The sequence below is a fragment of the Leptodactylus fuscus genome, chromosome 8 (genome assembly GCF_031893055.1).
Source record: "Leptodactylus fuscus isolate aLepFus1 chromosome 8, aLepFus1.hap2, whole genome shotgun sequence".
NCBI classification, from domain to species: domain Eukaryota; kingdom Metazoa; phylum Chordata; class Amphibia; order Anura; family Leptodactylidae; genus Leptodactylus; species Leptodactylus fuscus.
Genome location: NC_134272.1, coordinates 27,299,702 through 27,320,775, shown reverse-complemented (window position 1 = coordinate 27,320,775; position 21,074 = coordinate 27,299,702). Strand labels below are relative to the sequence as shown.

Genomic DNA, 21,074 nt, shown 5'->3' with positions numbered 1-21,074 from the left:
GTCTATTTCCTGCTCTATTCTTTTTATAGCGGCTGCTGAGATCTCCGATCAGTACAGGTGCTGGCTGTCAGACCCCAATCTGGTATCTGGTATTTTTAGCCTGTAAAAACCCTTTAAAATGTAAACCCCCACCTAGGCCTATTCTGTGTATTGCTGATATAAAAAAAACACTTGTGTGCTCTTATGTATTATGGATAAAGAGAGGGTGATGCTTTTTTAGGTTATAGTGTTTTTGCGCACAATTTGGCAAAGCAAAAAGCTGCAAAGGTTACATTGTCACATATGGGGTTATCACCCTAACAGCAGCACCTGGATTTATTCAGACAATGGAGATTTGTTGCAAAAGTCTCAAGTATCTCACATCTAAATGAAGTTATTTTAGCATATCCATGGATTTCTGCAAATCCTATTCAGATGTATGAAACAGGTCCAGAAATGTTTAAATAAATCTTTTACATGTGAATATAGCCTTAAAGTTGTACCTGCGACCACCATTTCCCTACCCAGTTGATATAACCATTAGATTGATATTAAGCAATCTGTGGACATACAGACGTCCCTTCTTAATAGTTGCAATGTCTAGAGGTTTGTTCCATATGCAGTGATCCAAAACTACTTTTCCAAATCATTGGCCGCACAGACCTAACTATTAGTATACTTTTGCTTTCCTGAAGGCTATAGAGTCTTCAGCTTCAGTACCCTTGCCGTCGGCTCCTTGGCACTGGAGTACATTATATAGGAACTGTTGTTGGTTTTGAATGCTTCCCAATCTCGACAACCATAGGTAGGCAAGTAATGGACGGCTACAAAACCCTCGTAGCCCTGCCACCTGTAAAGAACAACATAGGAAATAATAGCTGGATGACAAGTATTCATTAAATTCCTATTCTTATCAAGTTGTACCAAGCTGTAATAGAGCCTCCAGTCACGTTATACATTCTTCATTTGACTAAAATTATTTTTGTCATTGAGTATTATTAAAATTTTTCCACTGTTTGCTTTCTGTAGCCTACATGTATTCTCATACATTGCAGGCTGCTTACTCATACTCATACATCCACCTCTATTTCTATTCTCCTGGACCCAAATTTATACTGGCACCTTTACAACCAAATAAATTAAACTTAAATAAAAAAAAAGGGAGGTCAACTTTCTTAACATTCAGAATTCCAGATATAATGGCTACAGACTGAGCATGTTTGGTGGATTTCACACTGAACAGGACTGAGCAGCCTGCAATGCATGAAAGCATAACCAATCTGCAGATTAAAAGTTGGAAATTTGGATTAAATCCCAATTATAAGAATTATTTCTAGGTAAAAATACTCAAAAGTGTTCATAACCTTTGACCATTAAGTAAAGTTTTTCTCCAGAATGAATATTACTGTATATACTTGAATATAAACTGAATTTTTCAGCTTATTTTTTTGTGCTGAAAAAGCCCCCCTCGGTTTATACTCGAGTCAGCAAAAACAATAATAAAAAATAAATAAAAATAATTTTTTAAATTTTTTTGTTTATTTTTTAGGAGGGAGGGGGGTCTATGACCAGCCACAATATCAATGTATAGAATCTCCCATAAAATAGTGGGGAAAAAAAAAAAAAAAAAAAAAGAAGATTAAAAAAAATACAGGTAAAAGTAGAAAATTACTGCAAAACACATACACATTAGGTATCCCTGTGTCTGAAAGTGCCCGGTCTACTGAATATAGGGGATCTGCAGTGCTCCTGTTCCGTCGGGAAGGGGTTAATAGGAGTACTGCAGATACCCTATATACAGCCAGACTGAATTCCAAGTGGGGAAGAAAAAACAGTCCTCAAGCTCAGGGCAGGGGCAGACAGACAACCAAAACACCCCCTCTTCTTTCCCAGCACCTACTGCACCCAAAAACTCCGACCATTTTAATTTTTGAAATTTTCCAGTAGCTGCTGCATTTTCCCCCTTGGCTTATACTCGAGTCAATAAGTTTTTCCAGTTTTTTGTGGTAAAATTAGGGGCTTATATTCAGGTCGGCTTATACTCGAGTATATACGGTATGTTATGTGGTATATGTCAGTAGGGGCATTTCAAAACATTACTAATGCTAGGTTCACACTAGCGTTCGGGTTTCTGTTCTTCGCATCTGCAGATATGACTATAGCCTGAGTTAGATGTAGTTACATCAAAATCCCAAATTCCCTGGCTATTGGAGATAATGGACAATCGTTGTACTTACCTGTAAATAACACTGTTAACAGAGAATGAATTGCCATCATAGGAATTGGCCACAACTAGGAAATAGTCTTCTCCAACCGTGAAAAACTCCCAGTCAACAGCACTGAAAGAAGAAGGGTCCTTGTGAGACGGTCTCAGCCACTTGTTTTAAAAAGTAAATAACATATCAGAGACTATATCAGATATCAGACAGAGCAGCCATTTGATGGGTAATAACAGGACACTGTAGAAGATTAGGAATCGAATAAAACAATAATAGAATTAAGCCCATTTTCTTCATTAAAGCAACAGTATGGTCCTTATTGACTGGGGGGGGGGGTAAATGTCCATCACTTACCAGGTACTCATTTGTACAGTATATAGGTATTTAACAAACCAGTATACAGCAACCATCTAGCAATGGATAGGTGTGACTTGAATTGAAATATTTGGCTTACAGGCAATCTCTACTAAACTACTAGTGACCAATTTCATTACATTTCTTCAGTGGCCTCCAATAGGGATTGTGCCCCTCTATGCTCCGAAATAACTCAAGAAAGACATTACCTGTAAGTGAGGATATCTTGGTACTTGACAAACTGCTGTGCAGTGATGTTCAGCTCATATATAGAGGAGATGATGGCATATTCTTCAGTTTTCTGCATTTTTATCCCAACTGTGTAATTGTGACTGTTGGCCACAGCCAGAAAGAAGCGATCCTTAATTCTAAAGAACTCCCAGTCCGATGCTCCAAAGGTCTGAAATGGAAATGTATAAGTGGACGTCATATTGCCGACATATCCCTCGCTCACTCAAATGCAACTTTTTGTGGTTTGGCTCCCACAAACTGGCTAAAACATCTCCGTCAATGACAATGGGTAAGACTGTTTGATGTGACGCAGTGGAATCAGAGGTATCAACATCTTAAAAATAGAGATGAGCGAACAGTAAAATGTTCTAGGTTCGATATTCGTTTCGAGTAGCCCCTCAATATTCTTTAGGCTAAGGCCCTACGAGACACTTTAGCACTGCGGGAAAACCGCGGTGGAAACGCATTGCGGTTCTTCCTCCAGTGCTTTGAACAGAAAGTTCACAGAGTTTTCCTCCGCAGACTTTCTGTTACCATTATATCTACGGGAAAGCCGCCGGCGTTTCTGGAGATATAATTGACATGCTGCGATTTCCAAAACTGCGACAGTTTCAGAAATTGCAGCATATCCGCACTGCGGTTTTAAACGCAGAGTGGGCATGTAATTCGAATGAATCCCATCCACTTTGCAGATACTGTAAAAAGTCGCGATTTTTCACGTAGCTTTTCTGCCGCGGTCAAATCACGGCATTTCCGGGCCATGGGGCCCCAGCCTTAAGGTATTTATTGCTCATGTCTCCCAGCCTGGGGAAGGAGAGAGGACACATCTCCCTGGAGGGGGACAATACAGAAGTTTTGGAAACTGCAAGTATAACAGGTTGCTCTTCACACTGTGATTGGTTTTGACTGACCTGAGCCTAATCCAAGTAGTCAGGAACTATTGTTTATTTAGTTGGCACCTGGGCAGGGCTAGGATTTTTAGGATATGGTTTGGTTTCCATGTCCAACCTGTGCAATATAACTGGCTGAGATCGGCTTACAACAGAAAACCTGCTGTGTTGGACTGAAGTATTTGTTGCGCCGTTCCATCTAACCCAGGAAAGGCGGCGATCCGGAGAGTCAATTCCCCTGTAAATCTCTTTCTATATAATTTTTTCCCTCCAACCTCCCAAAGTAGAACTCTCTTCCACTTTAGTGGAATTGCAATTTCAGTTTAGCATAAATCTATAGCCATCTGTGCTTGCCCTTACTCTGCCCTTCATATTATTAGACCTATACAACTGTCATTAACATTGGAGTTTTCATTTATTTTCCATTCTGCAATATTCAAGAGTATTTAAGTTATGTATTTAAGATTTTGACTCGAAGGCCAAGACACAAGACGTATCATTACATTGTCAGTCCCTATTATATTGCAGACAGCAGACACCTGCCACAAGCAATGCCATGAACAGCGTCACTGTAACTTGCATGTTCTGGGGCAGGGAAAATGCTACATGTCATTCCTAATGCTTTAGGCTACACGTTTCGAGTTTCAGAGGTCAGTGACCTCGCTTTGTGACAATAAATTACCTTAGATGCTAAGTATGAGAGTCGGAGAAGTCAATATCACATCCTGTACAAAGCAGAAATGTTGGCATATATGAGATAATATAAAGTAGGAATATTAGATCATAACAAAGAGCTAGCTGCCACGTTGTATCATACATGGACTGTGGAGCTCAAGAGGGACAAAAAAAGGACCCTCCACCCATAAGACAATCCTATTAATATTATAAATGTGAAAGTTTGTGAGTTTGGATGTTTGTGGGTTTGTGTGTTTGGATGTTTGGATGTTTGGATGTTTGTTCCTCAATCATGCAAAACCCGCTCCACCGATTTGGCTGAAATTTTCCACAAACATAGTTAATACACCCGATTGCGCAATAGGCTACTTTTCGTCACAACAGCGCACATACGTTTGTGCCAGGACCCCCACAAAACCCAAACTCACACCACCATCTCTGCAATCTCACACACTTTGGACCATAGGAAGCCACAAAATTCATATTGCCCTCTGCAGCCTCGCCCCTAACCCCACACAATCACATATACATATACTTTACCACTTTGCCCCTCCCCTTAACGATACTCCAGGAGGCTCTCTTTAACGCTCCGGAGCACGTGTTCTCAGAATTACAACAAGATACAAAGTTACAGTTCATATCCCATCCCTTATACACAGTACGAAAACCTTACCCACGCCTGTATATACCCACTGCTACAATCACCGCAGACGAAGTCGCGGGTATCAGCTAGTTGTTCAATAATTTTACTTTTTGCATGTTAATGGTAACATTTATGGGGGAGACTATGTAACCTATGTAGCTTTATACAGAGGAGCCCCTTACAACCACTTGTCATATTAACACATTAACTGCCAGGATCCCCAATTGGGGATCGGGTACTTTAACCTGCCAGGACATTCACGTGCTCCAGCAGGATGTCGCCCATGATAGGAAACCCAAACTGATCACGTACATGCATTGCCTTGCACACACGAGGTCATTTTCACAGTGTATTTCCCATATTACTTTTTTTGTTTAAAAAAGCAGTTAATGGGTTAATGGAGTAAATGGGACAGATAATAGCTGGCAACCAACATTCATTGAACCATAAGTTAGCCATTTTTATGACCAACTTAAAGAGGTCCTTGGTCACCTTCCATGTTGTCCATGGGCTAACCTTTGGTTGACTTTGCCTCAAGGGAATTTGCATGTCGTCTCCTCCAACATTGCTGATACAGTCGGTATCCTTTAGAGGACTTTCAGCTGACTACAGAGATTTTATGGGACTTAAATACCAATCTGAGCTACAATACAAAGGACTGCTACTATGTTGCAGTCTTTTTGAAGCTCATGTTCTACAGAATAAGAATCCACCACCGCTGATATAGTTAGTAGGCTAGAGTACAGGGGAATTATAGGGCTGAAATATTGATGACCTACCCTTGTTTGCAGCAGAAGTGGCTCACGGATGAGCACTAATTCCTCTTCACCAACCCATGACATCATGTTCATTGGTCAGTCTCAAAATCCTGACCAAAAAGACGGCTCCCATTGAAATCAATGGGATCTGCTCAGGAGCCCGGCGCCTGGAAAAAGAAGCGAGGTGCTTGTTCTTCAGGCGGTTTCGCCTCGCGATTCGGCCTCAAGAAACGCCTTTCTCTGGACTAGGCCCATTCATTGGGCCTAATCCAGAGCGGAGTGCGCGGCAGGATGCCGATGCAGTGCACCGGCTTTCAGTCATGGCTATCTGGCTTTTGGATCGGAACCTGTCCTGGCCATCTTTGAACTATTTTAAGGTTGAAACCCTACGTTGCAGAAACGCAACTTTTTTTTTGCAGATTTTGCTGTGGCTTTTAGAGACAAATTCAGGAATAGATTGAGCAGAAGGCAGAAGTATAAGAACTTCCTATATATATTCCCATTCCTTTTGTACCCATTCTTGGCTTTGACTAAAAAAAAACGCAACAAAATATTCAACAAAAAAAGCTGCATTTCCGCAACGTGGAGCCTTAGCCTAAAACTAAATTATTTTAAAACTAAATTTCCACTTCTTGGGAAACTTACAAAATGCGTTGTCCATAGCCCATATTGACCAAGCCTAGGAGTTGTGGCAAAGCAATATAATTTCCTGCATGTCCCTCGTGGTGCAAAAGGGTAACAACTATCCTTGGAATCAGAATGTTTCTTTATTTTCAGACTCCTTTTTAAAAGAGAACAAAATGGGCAAAATCACAATAAATGACAAAATACATTGGCCAAAGTGGAGCTTTGCAAGGATTAAAGCTTTATAGTCTCCTATGTAGCTTTTTTATGGACACTGACACTATGTCCTATATGGTAATACAATCGTAAATATATAATTATGTTCTTCCAGACGTTACATGCTGGTATACTGTACTTTTCGGAGAACATGCAAGGCACTCGCTTTGAAGAATAATGGATTAATAGCTCAGGCCCAGTCTGAGTCCTATCTTGCCTTTACATTTCATTGAAAAGATATTTGAAGTAGTTTCAAGTCATCAAGAGACCAAGCAGATAATTATATCTCTGTAAAAGCCTTTCTTGTATGCCTGCAGCTGAGGGACACATTATGTACAGGCACGAGTATTTATCCTTAAGCATTGCCTTTAATGTATTCTAAATGGCCATGAGGTCCGTACAACAACCAAACAACAAGAATCAAAGGCTATGATCAACACGTGTAGTTACATTTGCAAAATCAGACACGGGACACGGGACAAATGGTGCGGAGTCTGGAGAAACTCCAAAGGGACATGATACTCCACATCCTTTGTTGCCGTAATTGATGTGTATACCAGGAGTCGAACACACGCTCAACACAGAATCACAAATTGGTGGTATATACCATTCCCTATGTAAGCTTTGTATATGCGAGGACGAGTGTGAAGTGACCACTAGCTGCCTCCTCCAGGCTAGCCATGATCCTACTGGATACTTATAGCATATCCTCAGGATGTCTAGGATGTGGGGTTGAGCCGATCTTGAGATTTCAGAATAGTTTTTAAAATCCAATTTTCGATTATTTTCCAGCCGATCCCGAACGTGAAATTTGCTCGATCTCCGATCAGAATCCGATCTTTCCCAATCCCAATCGCTCAACCCTAATGTTAGCTTTTCCCACCATGATTGGCCAGTAGCCAAACATTGTGGGAAATAACCTCCGACCTCGATCCCGCCGGAAAAGATCGGGATCGATATTCCGATCGCGATCGTAAAATTTACTCGATTGCTGATCGGAATCCGATCCCGATCGCTCAACCCTACTAGGATGGCATGACCACTTTAAGATTTAGCATCTTTTTTTCTGAATTTTGTCATCCTGTGGCTTCATATCCTCAGCCTTAGAATATATTCAAAAACATATGAATATACAAGATAAAACCTTTTTGTGCCAGTATGTCCATGCTAGTCTATAGGCACCAGATTACATATCTGTACAATGTCAGTTTGTAATATGGCTGTGAGTAATGGAATTAAGCGCGTTAAATATTTTACAGAGCAGGGGGAGCTTGATATATAGGATTGTAGGAAAAGATTCAGTACAACCTGTATTTATCCATTACAATTCTGATCTTTCCATGCTGGGCCCGACTCCTTGACTCCTCACCGTAGAAAAAGCAGAGATTTCAATGTATAAATGACAAGTTATACTGATTCTTTTCACTCCTATACATCATTCTGCTCTACTCTGTCTGCTTTATAACATGCTGCCTACAGACAGGAATTGTCACATTATTGTGGGGGAAAAATACTAGAGACCAGGTATACTGTATATGACTATACCCTTGCTTGACAGTACAATATGTTGTAATAATAGAATAGGTGCGCAAGGACATTTCGTTATTGACCATTGTTTTTCCCCTAGGTTTATCTATAGCACTTTACAAATGCAAGGCAAAAAAGATTACACATTTAAAGGGGTTGTCCCATCTCAAGGATCCTGTCTATACTGGTAACTTATGTAAATTGAAGACTTTTCCTAAATACATTGCTTTAGAAATTCTGTTTTGTTCTCCTGCTATTTGACCTTATTCCTCCCATTGTTTACACAGCATTGCTATAACCACGGACCTATAGGACAAGTGACATCACTCCCTGCTCTGCCGGCAGGACAATCAGTTCAGCTAATTGTAGTTTTGCTGCTAAAGCCTGTTCTGTTATCTCTCTATGTAGACACACAGATAACGCAGAGTCCATTCTGTACAAGCATCTGCATATTATATGATCTGCTTAAGTATCATGTGCCCCGTTCAGTAAGAGGGAGGAGGGGGCAGAGAAATACAGGAAGTGAGATGAAAAGACTACTGAAACACTGAGATGAGAAAACCACTTTAAAGAGGACCTTTCACCACTTTTGGGCACATGCAGTGTTATATACTGCCAGAAAGCCGACAGTGCGCTGAATTCAGCGCACTGTCGGCTTTCCCGATCTGTGCCCGGTGTACAGAGCTTACGGTGCCGGTACCGTAGTGCTCTATGGTCAGAAGGGCGTTTCTGACCATTAGCCAGAGACGTCCTTCTGCCTCGCGACGCCAATCGCGCTGTGCTGTGGAGCAGGGAGGAATGCCCCCCTCCCTCTCCTGATAATACTCGTCTATGGACGAGCTGTGTGAGCAGAGGGAGGGGGCGTTCCTCCCCGTTCCACAGCACAGCGCGATAGGCGCCGCGAGGCAGAAGGACGTCTCTGGCTAATGGTCAGAAACGCCCTTCTGACCATAGAGCACTACGGTACCGGCACCGTAAGCTCTGTACACCGGGCACAGATCGGGAAAGCCGACAGTGCGCTGAATTCAGCGCACTGTCGGCTTTCTGGCAGTATATAACACTGCATGTGCCCAAAAGTGGTGAAAGGTCCTCTTTAACAAAAATTATGCCTCTTTAGTACCCCACGCAGTATAATGCCATCCCAGTGTCACTACATAATATAATGTCCCCTTGTAGCCTTCACACAGTCTAATGGCTCTACCGTGCTCCCGCACCATATAATGACCCCTAGTGTCTTCACACTGTATAACGCCCCTCCCCCTTGTTACCCCGCACAATGTATAATGCTCCAGCACTTGTACGACACATTATATCCTGATGTTGACCAGTGTCTGGACCTAATGTCCTGATGTTGTTCAGCACCTGGAAATAATGTGGCATTGTCTGGAGTTGAACACTAGGCAGGTCTGTGGACAAAGAGGATCAAGTTGTGAGTATAATAGGTGGTGGCTCATTACAAAATAATGGCACTTTATTTTGTCTGCGACATCGCATGGGACAAATATTTGCCAGGAGTGGCCATTACAAATTGGGACAGCCGGTAACTACGCCATTTGCATTTCTTTCCTTCACCTCTTTGTCGACCCAGTGAAACATGAAGAACACATATTGGCTCTGTCCATGGTTACTATTTAAAGGGGTTTGCCAGACAAATTATATTGTTAATAGAATAAGTCATCGATATCAGATGGGCCGGGGTCCAGCACCGAAGACCCTGGTCAATCAGCTGTTCTCTGTATAGCGCTTGTGCATTACTGGAGCTCCAATCCCATTCCTGTATAGGAACTGAGCTGCAGTAACCTAGCACAGCCACTACATGGAAAACAGTGCCATCTGCTTCCAACTCTGTTCTTCATATGATGTGTACTGAGAACAGCTGATCAGTAGAGATGAGCGAACAGTAAAATGTTCGAGGTTTGATATTCGTTTCGAGTAACCCCTCAATATTCGACTACTCGAATCGAATATCGAACCCTATTATAGTCTATGGGGGGAAAATGCTCGTTTCAGGGGTAGGCAACATTCGATCAAATTATACTTTCCAAGTCGACGAGTGAGGGTCGGGCTGGATCCTCCGAGAAGTCTTCTCCGTGCAGGGTCCCCGCGGCATCTTCCGGCTCTGAATTCACTCTGTCAGGCATCGGGCCTGGGCAGAGCCGACTACGCATGCCCGCACTACAAGCACATGCCCGATGCCTGGCAGAGTAAATTCAGAGCTGGAAGACGCCGTGGGGAAGCTGCACGGAGGAGACTTCTAAAGGTAGGAGAAGAACCAGCGTTGATTGGCCGACTGTATAGCATTCAGCCAATCAATGCTGGTTCTGCATCAAACTTTTACATTCGAATAGTGAGTGGTACTCGATCGAGTACGAGTATTTCGAATTCCGTAGTATTCGATCGAATACCTACTCGATCGAATACTACTCGCTCATCTCTACTGATCAGCAGCGGTCCTGGATGTTGGACTCCTGCTAATCTGATATTGATGACCTATTAATAGGTTATCAATGCCATAAACCATTGTAAGATGTGACTATGAGAAATCAAGAATTTGATGGACTTGTGTCTTTATCTAACCTTATCACCTATGTCACCATGTTATTATGTTACTATAACTACACGCCACTTTCTTCCCGGCATAGACTAGTTTTTGACTTTTTTGACATTTTGCGATTTTTCCACCTCAGTTGAGCCGCTGCCATCAATGTAACCAACACAGTATACTGTATTGACACTTTTAGGAAAAAAAGGAATAGACTATTTTTTTGTGAATTTCAAGTTTTTGTTTTTTTTTTTTCGCTTCTGGAAACGTCATAACAAAGTTGAAATGTGTCATATCCAGTAAAACAATATGTGATGGAGAAGTTTCACTGCGACTATAATCTCTGCGACAACCTATTAATAGTCTGAGCTTCTTAGAGCAGCTGAAGAATATCGGAAGCATAGGGACATCTTTCCTTGTAAGACGCCTTGATGTAAATTGGGTAAAAATCAAGCGCCTATATTGGGTATTAAGCCATATTTATGGCAGCCCTGCTAATTCCCTAATTACAACCAATAAACCTCATAGATTCCGCGTGTCCTATTTCTCGCTATTACTGTAAGCACATTCACCGCCGCTCATAATTGAGATGGAAGGAGATTAGACGTAATTTGCATTTACAAGGCAGTGCTTAGAATTTGTCAGAGTGAACATAACAATAACAAAAATGATGTCGGACGGTATAATTCGCTATGTGGCGGAATGATGGATCTCGTGTCTGTGTGTCCTACTTATCATTAGAGTGAAGTGTATGTGCAAATAGCGCTGTCTCCTCCGATGTTTGCACAGATTATTCTATAGAACAAGGCATATATAGGCATCTTAGGTCAGATTCCTTTAAGATCTAAGTAAAACGCAGAAATGAGAAAACCAAAAAAAAACCAGAGATCATTAAATCAATGTCATCATTTGTGACAGGAGGTGGTAAGTGTGTTTATAGAGCGCTGGAGGGGAAGCCTGTCAGACTAATATGTGGCGGCGTATCGTTTATGATGATCAGTAGTGTTATGTATAGTTTATGTTTCTTCCGATGGTTCTGATCACTCAGCTTCAGGTGCCAGCTATGCCGAGTACTGAGAATCCGGCCTTCTTATCATGTCTTACATGCAGCTTTTTAAGGCAATGCCAGGAGCAGATCACAGAGAGGAAAGTATACAGGAAAGATTCTGCATCTCCTCGTTTTGGCTTCAAAGGTTGCATCAAAAAATCAAAACAGCATGTGTGAACACGCCTTTACACAAGGACTTTCACGCTAAATGAGCAATTAATGTGTCACCTCTGCCAACGTTTAGAAGGCTAAAAAATGCTGCGGAAAAAGCAGCGGAAACGCAATACGTCTCTGCTGTGTTTTTCTCCGTGTTTTTTATAATCTTTTTAGCCAGGGGACCCCATGTCGCATAAACGTTGAAGAAAAAGGTAGCGTTTTATAGTCACTGTATACTGGATGGGATTCTAGTGAACTAGTTTCTAGTAAAAATATGCGCTGCGGGCACCCTGCGATTTCCAAAATTGTCATGGGGGTGTCCCCTGTGCTGACTGAAGACTCTCCAGTAGGGTTGAGCGATCAGGATCGAAAAAGATCGGACCCCGATCGGCGATCGAGTAAATTTCACAATCACAATCGGGTTCCGATCTTGCCCAAAAAGATCGGGAACGGAATTCCGATCCCGATTGCTCAACTTACCTGCACAGAACTGCTGCCACTGCCGCTCCCCGTTGTTCTCAGTCCTCTCCTCTCTCATTCACATGCCTGCAGAGTGCCGTATGCGACCCCGCCTCCCTAGGCTAGTGTTATAGATGCTGGGAGAAGGCGGAGCTTGTGGCTTAGGAGAGTACTGAAAAAAGGGATTCTAATGATATAATCCATTTAAAAAACGTAGCGTTTGGATGCAGAATTTCAAGCATTTTCCCTACAGATTTATTAGTTGAATGGAAAAATGTGTAGAAAAATGCTGCAAAAATTCAATGACAAATGCTACAGGGAAAAAAAACACAATACATTTTTGTTGCATTTTTTCTGCAGTGTTTTTTTAGCTGCATTTTGCTTTGTGTATCCTTAGCCTAAGACTCTGGTAGTCACTTCTTTGCACGTACACCTAGCTGTTTCATGTTCATGGTCTAAATTGAGCCCATGGATATAATATATTGTATACAGTGGCATAACTATCACAGTAGCAGTTGTAGCAGCTGCCACAGGGCCCAGGCCCCCTCACTACTTAATATCCCCCCCAAAAAAATAATAATTTTACTTTTTGAGGCCTGAGGCCACCTAAGGTGTTGGGTTCCGGGCGGTGGAGAGCCTCATCCTGTGTCCTGACAGTGGGGGAGGGGTGGAGACATCGCACCGAAAGAAGACTGTGCTAGGGATGGAGTGAGCAGTGCTGGTGAGTTTAACCTATGTGTGCAGGGCAGGCTGTCAGCACACAATACTGTACTGGCAACTGTCTGGGGATGAAGGGGTTATTACAGTACATAATACTATGCTACAAGGGCCACTATGGGGCATAATACTGTGTGCAGGGCACACTATGGGGTATAATACTGTGTGCAGGGGTCACTATGGGGTATAATACTGTGTGCAAGGGCCACTATGGGGAATAATACTCTGTGCAGGGGCACTATAGGGTATAATACTGTGTGCAGGAGCCACTATGGGGCATAATACTGTGTGCAGGGGCCGCTATGGGGCATAATACTGTGTGCAGGGGCCGCTATGGGGCATAATACTGTTTGCAGGGGCCACTATGGGGTATAATACTGTGTGCAGGGGCCACTATGGGGTATAATACTGTGTGCAGGGGCCACTATGGGGAATAATACTCTGTGCAGGGGCCACTATGGGGAATAATACTGTGTGCAGGGGCCACTATGGGGGATAATACTGTGCGCAGGGGCCACTATGGGGAATAATACTCTGTGCAGGGGCCACTATGGGGAATAATACTCTGTGCAGGGGCACTATAGGGTATAATACTGTGTGCAGGGGCCACTATAGGGTATAATATTGTGTACAGGGGCCACTACGGGGCATAATAATGCCTGCAGGAATGCGGAGGAAAAGGAGCAGGCGGTCGGGGTCTTTGGAGGGGAGCCCCATGTCAAAGGCTCGCCACAGGGCTCCGCCATTCCTAGTTACGCCACTGATTGTATATACAGTCAAATGCCATTGCAAAAAATAGAAAAAGTCAGCGTGATATGTTTCTTAACTATGAGGGCAACATTCTAAGGCAGGAAAAGCAATCTGTAGTCCTCCTTTCCGAATGACAATGATACTAATATTGTGTGCATGTCTGACCGGGCTCCGCTATAGTTACTTTTATTGAGTGCACTATGAGAGCTGTTTGGTAGTAAAAAGCATTAGAGTGTTAAAGTCTAAATGACTCTTATGCCGATAAACAAATTATCTGCCCAGAACGGCCATATCCAAGAATAGCCGGTATTCTAGTTATAGTTGTTGACATGACTTCTTGACGTACATTGTTGCAGCCTTCCATTTTGTCCCAGTACAATTTAGAAAAAAAAGAAAAGCTTTTAAAGGCTCAACAAAAAAACGTTTCTCCAAAAATGATACAAAATGATACAAAATTATGCGGAGAAATAGATGGAAGAACAATGTGGTTCTCCCTCCTGATCCATCTGCCCCTCCTAAAACCAAATAACCAAAGAGCCTATAGATACAGCGACGCTTAGGAGAATGGCAGCAGGCGAACATGACATCCCAGTCCTCTCCCTGAATGCGACATTTTCCTCCCATTTACATCTGATTTAGAAAGACGAGTGCAAAGAAACCTTTAAATAGATGCGAGTCTCATGTCATAAACTTGCTAGCTTTTAACTCCATCTTACAATATTGCACAGATATAAAGGAAGTCATTTAATGGGATGCATTAGTTGGAAGACTACCGTTCCAACCGTGCAGTTAACAATGACATGTAGAAAAAAACTACATTTAAACAGGAAGAAAAAAAAATCACTTTTAACATAGCTATTACGGAAAATCTTTTCTCAGAACTATGCATGTTACTATTAGTCCATCCAAAAACTTGACAATCAAATGCTAGCATTGCCTTACCAATAGGGCTTGTCTTATATAAATACTATGGGGTCCATGTGGTTTCTTAGCTAACCACTTTTTAATGTGTATAGGTTTCTGTTTGTGGGGTGGACTCCCCAAACGGAATACCGAATGCAGATGTGAACCGGGCCTTAATCAAGTTTCCTAATTGATAACCAGGGGTGTAACTTGAGGAAGTGCAGGAGCCCAGGAGCCTTAGGGGGCCCATAAGCACTGGAATCAGTATTGAGATTGCAGCTTCCATCTGGCCCACAAACCAAGGAGACCCACAGATTCCCGTAACCACACTAAGGTGGATTAAACTCCTTAGCCGTAACCATCACTATCAAGAATTCGCTATAGGGATGAAGTAGGGGGCCCCAGACAAAAGACTGCACGCAAGCCCACCAGGCTTTAGTTAGGCCACTGTTGGGGGGGAGGGTCATAATCACTATTAAAATAAATGGGATCCAGTACTAATGAATTCCCAGTCATAAGACCCTGAGGTGGGAATGGATAACACTGGGCAAACACTTACCATTACAGATTGGAAAGGCCTGAAGGTGCCCCCCAGCCAGATGTAGATATGAGACTGGATGTTGGTAGACGTGCCATTAAATGTGTTGGCTACAACCAAAAATGAGTAGGGTCCAATGCTGAAGAATTCCCAGTCATAAGCCCCTGAGGTAGGGATGGTTTGGTTGATCTCAAATAGCCCGTTGCTTGAGTTCCACTTGTATATAACACTGTTGATATTGTGGTTGTTTCCTGTTGTAATAGAAATGATAAGAAAATACAATGTTGTTTGTCATTTGTGTATACTATTAAAGTATATATAAAGCGCTTGTCCTGGACTAAAAAAAAAGTCCACTTCCATTAGGGTTGAGCCGATCTTGAGATTTCAGGATCAATTTTAAAATCCGATTTCCGATCATTTTCCAGCCAATCCCGATCGCGGCTGTGAAATTTGCTCGATCGCCGATCAGGATCCGATCTTTCCCAATCCCAATCGTTTCAGCCCTAGTCAATGCTTCTCTATGGGAAAAGTTACTTTTAGGGTTGAGCTGATCTTGAGATTTCAAAAGCTGATTTCCGATCATTTTCCAGCCAATCGCGATCGTGAAATTTGCTCAATCGCCGTTCGGAATCCGATCTTTTCCAATCCCGATCGCTCAACCCTAACTTCCATCTTTCTGCAGCCACTCAGCAGTTTATACAAAAGTGTGTAATCCAAGACAGACAAAACTGGGCCAGGGAGGAGTGAACTATTGTGTATCATATAGGAAATCTATGCCAGCTCCTGTCCGGCGTAGGTTTCTATTCTAACGCACAGGAGCGAGTCTGAAATATTAAGAGGTTCAGGTGCAGATAGCCTCCGGCAGAACCAGCGTATATTGACTGAATGCTGTACACTGGCCAATCAATGCTGGTCAATTCATTCCTATGGGAAAAAGTAAGCTCCCTCGTAACAGCAAGCTGCCAGCTCTCCTGAATACCTACTCGATTGAATACTACTCGCTCATCTCTAGTGACCACTATATAGGAAGACATTTTAGTTGATGAAAACAATGTACAATAATCAGATTATTCTTAGGGTCAGTGCACACAGAGTTTTTTGGTGCTGATTTTGAAGCTGAATCCGCCTCTAAATCAGCCTCCAAAAAAAAGCTTCCCATAAAGTGTTTGCAGGTGTGTTCTTCTGCGGACAAGAGTCCTGTGCACTTCATATCTAGACCTGAATGGCATTTCTTTGCAGTGAGTGGATGATACACAAGGCATCAAGCATATAATGGAGGGCTCTTCAACTGTTCAAGAATATTTTACATATGGCGAACGAGTTGTTAAAATGTATTTTTCTATGGTATTCTTTACTTCTGTTGCTATACATGATATGCTCTGAAATATCTCTCTAGCCCGTCATCCAAACTTACGTTCCTTTTCATAGTAAATTATTGGTGAACCTGTAAACAAGTCAATCTCCAAATCCACAAAAAATTACAATAAAAAACAAAAGAAAATGATACTGTTGAAGAATACACAATGGCTTTCTATCTTTAGTACCATGAATATTAAAGGGGTTTTGACAGGAAGAAAATCTACCCATCTGTAAGATTAGGATTAAGTGTCAGGTGGCTGGAGAAGACATTCTTGTGATCGTTGGGGGTCCTAGCATTGGGACTATCCAGTGATCCATCTAATTCCGTCTCAATACAAGGACAATAGTCCCATGTAAACATTGCTCTCCTATTACCTTCCCTGTGGTTAGCGACCGCCAAGAAAGTCTCTCCGTCTATGTGAAAGGCCTCCCAGTCCCGGGCGCTGTACGTGGGTATTGTCTGATACTGAAGAAACTTCATTTTCTTTGGGTTCCACTTGTAAATGGCCGACAACTCCTCCCCGTCATCGTTCTTTTCAAAGTTAGCCAGCGCTAAGAATATCTTAAAGGAAGGAAGCACAAAAATAGGTATTTTATGATGAATCGGAGTGAGAATTGAGTTATTATAGAGAATAAGACGCGCCTGTGTATAGATTTACTTTCCGGCACATTGAAGCTACCTCTCTTCCGTCTTCTATTATCATCACCATAATATGCCTGTCTGCAGATTAATGAAATCCCGCTAATTAGAGAAATATTGAAATTCAGCTTCTTAGAGACTGGCCGGCAGGTCACGCTTGGGCTTTGTTTAATCGTGCATTGTATGGATGCTAATAGGTTTCAAGATTTAGAGAGATACTTATGAAAATGAGTTATTTCATATGGCCAAGTTATTACAGACCATTAGTAGTACAAAGAATTCCTACCAAAGGTTAAGACAAGAGAAAGAAAATTGATGCTAACTTAGAAGTAATATCTGAACGTGGAAGGAAAGCAGCCGTATACATGACCCTATGCATTTATTTTAATATGTTTCATTTGGCACAGCCACTTCCATCATGAGGATGTCCCATTCATATATATACGGATACTGTTCCTATTGCAGCGCTGAAAATACGCAGCACCAATGCCATAATGCCTGCGATTTATTTACCGTTACTTATATAGCGCAAACGAATTCCACACCATGTGGGTACACTTTGACTTTCAGCACTATGGGAGTGATGTGGCTGTTTTGGATGTTATAGGGGTACTATAGGTCATATTTATTACCCCACCACTCCAGTGATACCATTGTAGTCCTCCCTACTGGTCTGTTTCTATGGCATGTGTAGCCATAGGTCCCACAGGGCCACGGCAGCCATCAGTGTTACATGGTGCAAGACTGCTAAGGCCAGTGGTTGACTGGTCCAGCCATGAAGGATTGACGGCTATATCACTGCACCAGCCAAGCAGACCATGGGGGGGCCAGAGGCAGCACCAGAGCGCCAGGGGTATAAAGGGCTTTATTATTTTATTACATTTTACCCAATTGTTTAATTGCTTACTCAAGTTGGAAAGCCCCCTTAGGCTGGAGCCCCACATTGTGAAAAAGCAGCTATTATTGTTACAGATACATATGCAAAAAGAGAAAGACATGGCCCGCACATCCCAACCTTATACATTGATCTAGTGCTTCTCAGAAAATTCTACAATACCGAACATGAGGTTCTTAGTATACATTTTGATCAAGGTGTTTGAGCCCACTAGCCACTTCATGGCGACCTCTTTATACTCGGTCTCTACCCTACTTGGTGCGGTGCTGCACACGACTGCCACAACCGCAACACGGCGCCCACAGGGCGAGCGACCCAGTGGTTCAGCAACACCCCTGCCACCAGACCAAGCCCCCAAGCTCTGGGCCATGCTGCCCCATGGGCACTGCACCACAGAAGCAGCAGACACCACGCAGCACCGCACCATGTGAACAGATCTCAAAAATTCATCTTACCATATTGCCCCAGTCAGAGGACTGAGAGCTAGTAGGTGGGTCCCATGGGGCGGCGTGGCCCAGAGACTAGGGGTTTGGTCTGGTGGCAGGGGTGTTGCCGGACCATTGGGTCGCTCCCCCTGTGGGCACCATGTTGCGGTTGTGGCGGTCATGTGCAGTGCCGCATCCAGTAGTGTAGGGACCCACTATAAAGAGGTCGCCATGAAGTGGCTAGTGGGCTTATACACCTTGATCAATATGTATACTAAGAACCCCATGTTCAGTATTGTAGAATTTGCTGAGAAGCGCTAGATCAATGTATAAGACTGGGATGTGCGGGCCATGTCTTTCTCTTTTTGCATATACTATTGTTACAGATTTTGCTGCTTTTTATTTTTTAACTGAGAATCAGCAGAGGAGTGAGCAGAAGGTAGAGGTATAAGAGCTTCCTATATATCTTGTTTCTTTTATAGCCATTCTAGGATTTGGCTCAAAAAAATCGCACCAAATCTGCAATAAAAAAAAAAAGGTGCGTTTTTGCAATGTTAGGCCACAGCCTTAGGGAAAATGGTGAGGAATTTGGTGTGGAATTTCAGCGCTGAAAAAAAGGCCTCCCATTGATTGCAATGGGAGGGGGTTTTTTTCAGCGCTGAAATTCCACACCAAATTCAGCACAGTTTTCCTCCGTGTGAGTGGCCCCTAAGACTAGTGTGTACTCTATAAAGCCTACTAGAGCTAACATTGCAAAGTCCGAGACCATTTAGTGTTTGTTCTGTTTAGCTGATGGAGGAATGTACATTGCTAATGCCAAGGAGTAATAAAGATATATATATATATATATATATATATATATATATATATATATATATATACACACACTCACCGGCCACTTTATTAGGTACACCTGTCCAACTGCTCGTTAACACTTAATTTCTAATCAGCCAATCACATGGCGGCAACTCAGTGCATTTAGGCATGTAGACATGGTCAAGACAATCTCCTGCAGTTCAAACCGAGCATCAGTATGGGGAAGAAAGGTGATTTGAGTGCCTTTGAACGTGGCATGGTTGTTGGTGCCAGAAGGGCTGGTCTGAGTATTTCAGAAACTGCTGATCTACTGGGATTTTCACGCACAACCATCTCTAGGTTTAACAGAGAATGGTCCGAAAAAGAAAAAACATCCAGTGAGCGGCAGTTCTGTGGGCGGAAATGCGTTGTTGATGCCAGAGGTCAGAGGAGAATGGCCAGACTGGTTCGAGCTGATAGAAAGGCAACAGTGACTCAAATAGCCACCCGTTACAACCAAGGTAGCCAGAAGAGCATCTCTGAACGCACAGTACGTCGAACTTTGAGGCAGATGGGCTACAGCAGCAGAAGACCACACCGGGTGCCACTCCTTTCAGCTAAGAACAGGAAACTGAGGCTACAATTTGCACAAGCTCATCGAAATTGGACAATTGAAGATTGGAAAAACGTTGCCTGGTCTGATGAGTCTCGATTTCTGCTGCGACATTCGGATGGTAGGGTCAGAATTTGGCGTCAACAACATGAAAGCATGGATCCATCCTGCCTTGTATCAACGGTTCAGGCTGGTGGTGGTGGTGTCATGGTGTGGGGAATATTTTCTTGGCACTCTTTGGGCCCCTTGGTACCAATTGAGCATCGTTGCAACGCCAAAGCCTACCTGAGTATTGTTGCTGACCATGTCCATCCCTTTATGACCACAATGTACCCAACATCTGATGGCTACTTTCAGCAGGATAATGCAATGCCATGTCATAAAGCTGGAATCATCTCAGACTGGTTTCTTGAACATGACAATGAGTTCACTGTACTCCAATGGCCTCCACAGTCACCAGATCTCAATCCAATAGAGCATCTTTGGGATGTGGTGGAACGGGAGATTCGCATCATGGATGTGCAGCCGACAAATCTGCGGCAACTGTGTGATGCCATCATGTCAATATGGACCAAAATCTCTGAGGAATGCTTCCAGCACCTTGTTGTATCTATGCCACGAAGAATTGAGGCAGTTCTGAAGGCAAAAGGGGGTCCAACCCGTTACTAGCATGGTGTACCTAATAAAGTGGCCGGTGAGAGTATTTATACACATATATATATATATATATATATATATACACATATATATATATATATATATATATATATATATATATATACATATAGTTACATACTACTGGGAGGAGTCAGAGGATACATCATATATATACAGTATATATATATATATATATAATATATATATATACTGTATATATATGATATATCCTCCGACTCTTCCCAGTAGTTGTATGTAACTTACTTCATTCTTGATTCTTAGGTGCAACCTAAAAACACATAGTTTACAGCCGATATACTGCGTCCAAATGTAAGACTCCCTTAAGATCTGTCTCTACACATGAGTGAAACGACAGTCACAACATCTTGACAGGAAGAGGTGGGAAGAGAAGAACCACATAAAACGTTCCTGCTGGAAACCATTAATCATATGGCCGAGAA

The 21,074-nt window shown here is 42.6% G+C and overlaps 1 protein-coding gene across 1 annotated transcript in view; it reads right to left on the bottom strand.

Annotated features, from left to right (window-relative positions):
- Positions 1–675: 675 nt before the first annotated feature.
- The window catches only part of TSPEAR (thrombospondin type laminin G domain and EAR repeats), a 65,411-nt gene continuing 45,012 nt past the window's right edge, over positions 676–21,074 (bottom strand). The window contains exons 8-12 of the mRNA XM_075284950.1: positions 16,964–17,150; positions 15,251–15,480; positions 2,762–2,952; positions 2,217–2,318; positions 676–829 (exon numbers count right to left, since the gene is read on the bottom strand). Coding sequence (XP_075141051.1) covers positions 676–829; positions 2,217–2,318; positions 2,762–2,952; positions 15,251–15,480; positions 16,964–17,150 — 864 coding nt within the window. The remainder of the gene's footprint in view (positions 830–2,216; positions 2,319–2,761; positions 2,953–15,250; positions 15,481–16,963; positions 17,151–21,074) is intronic.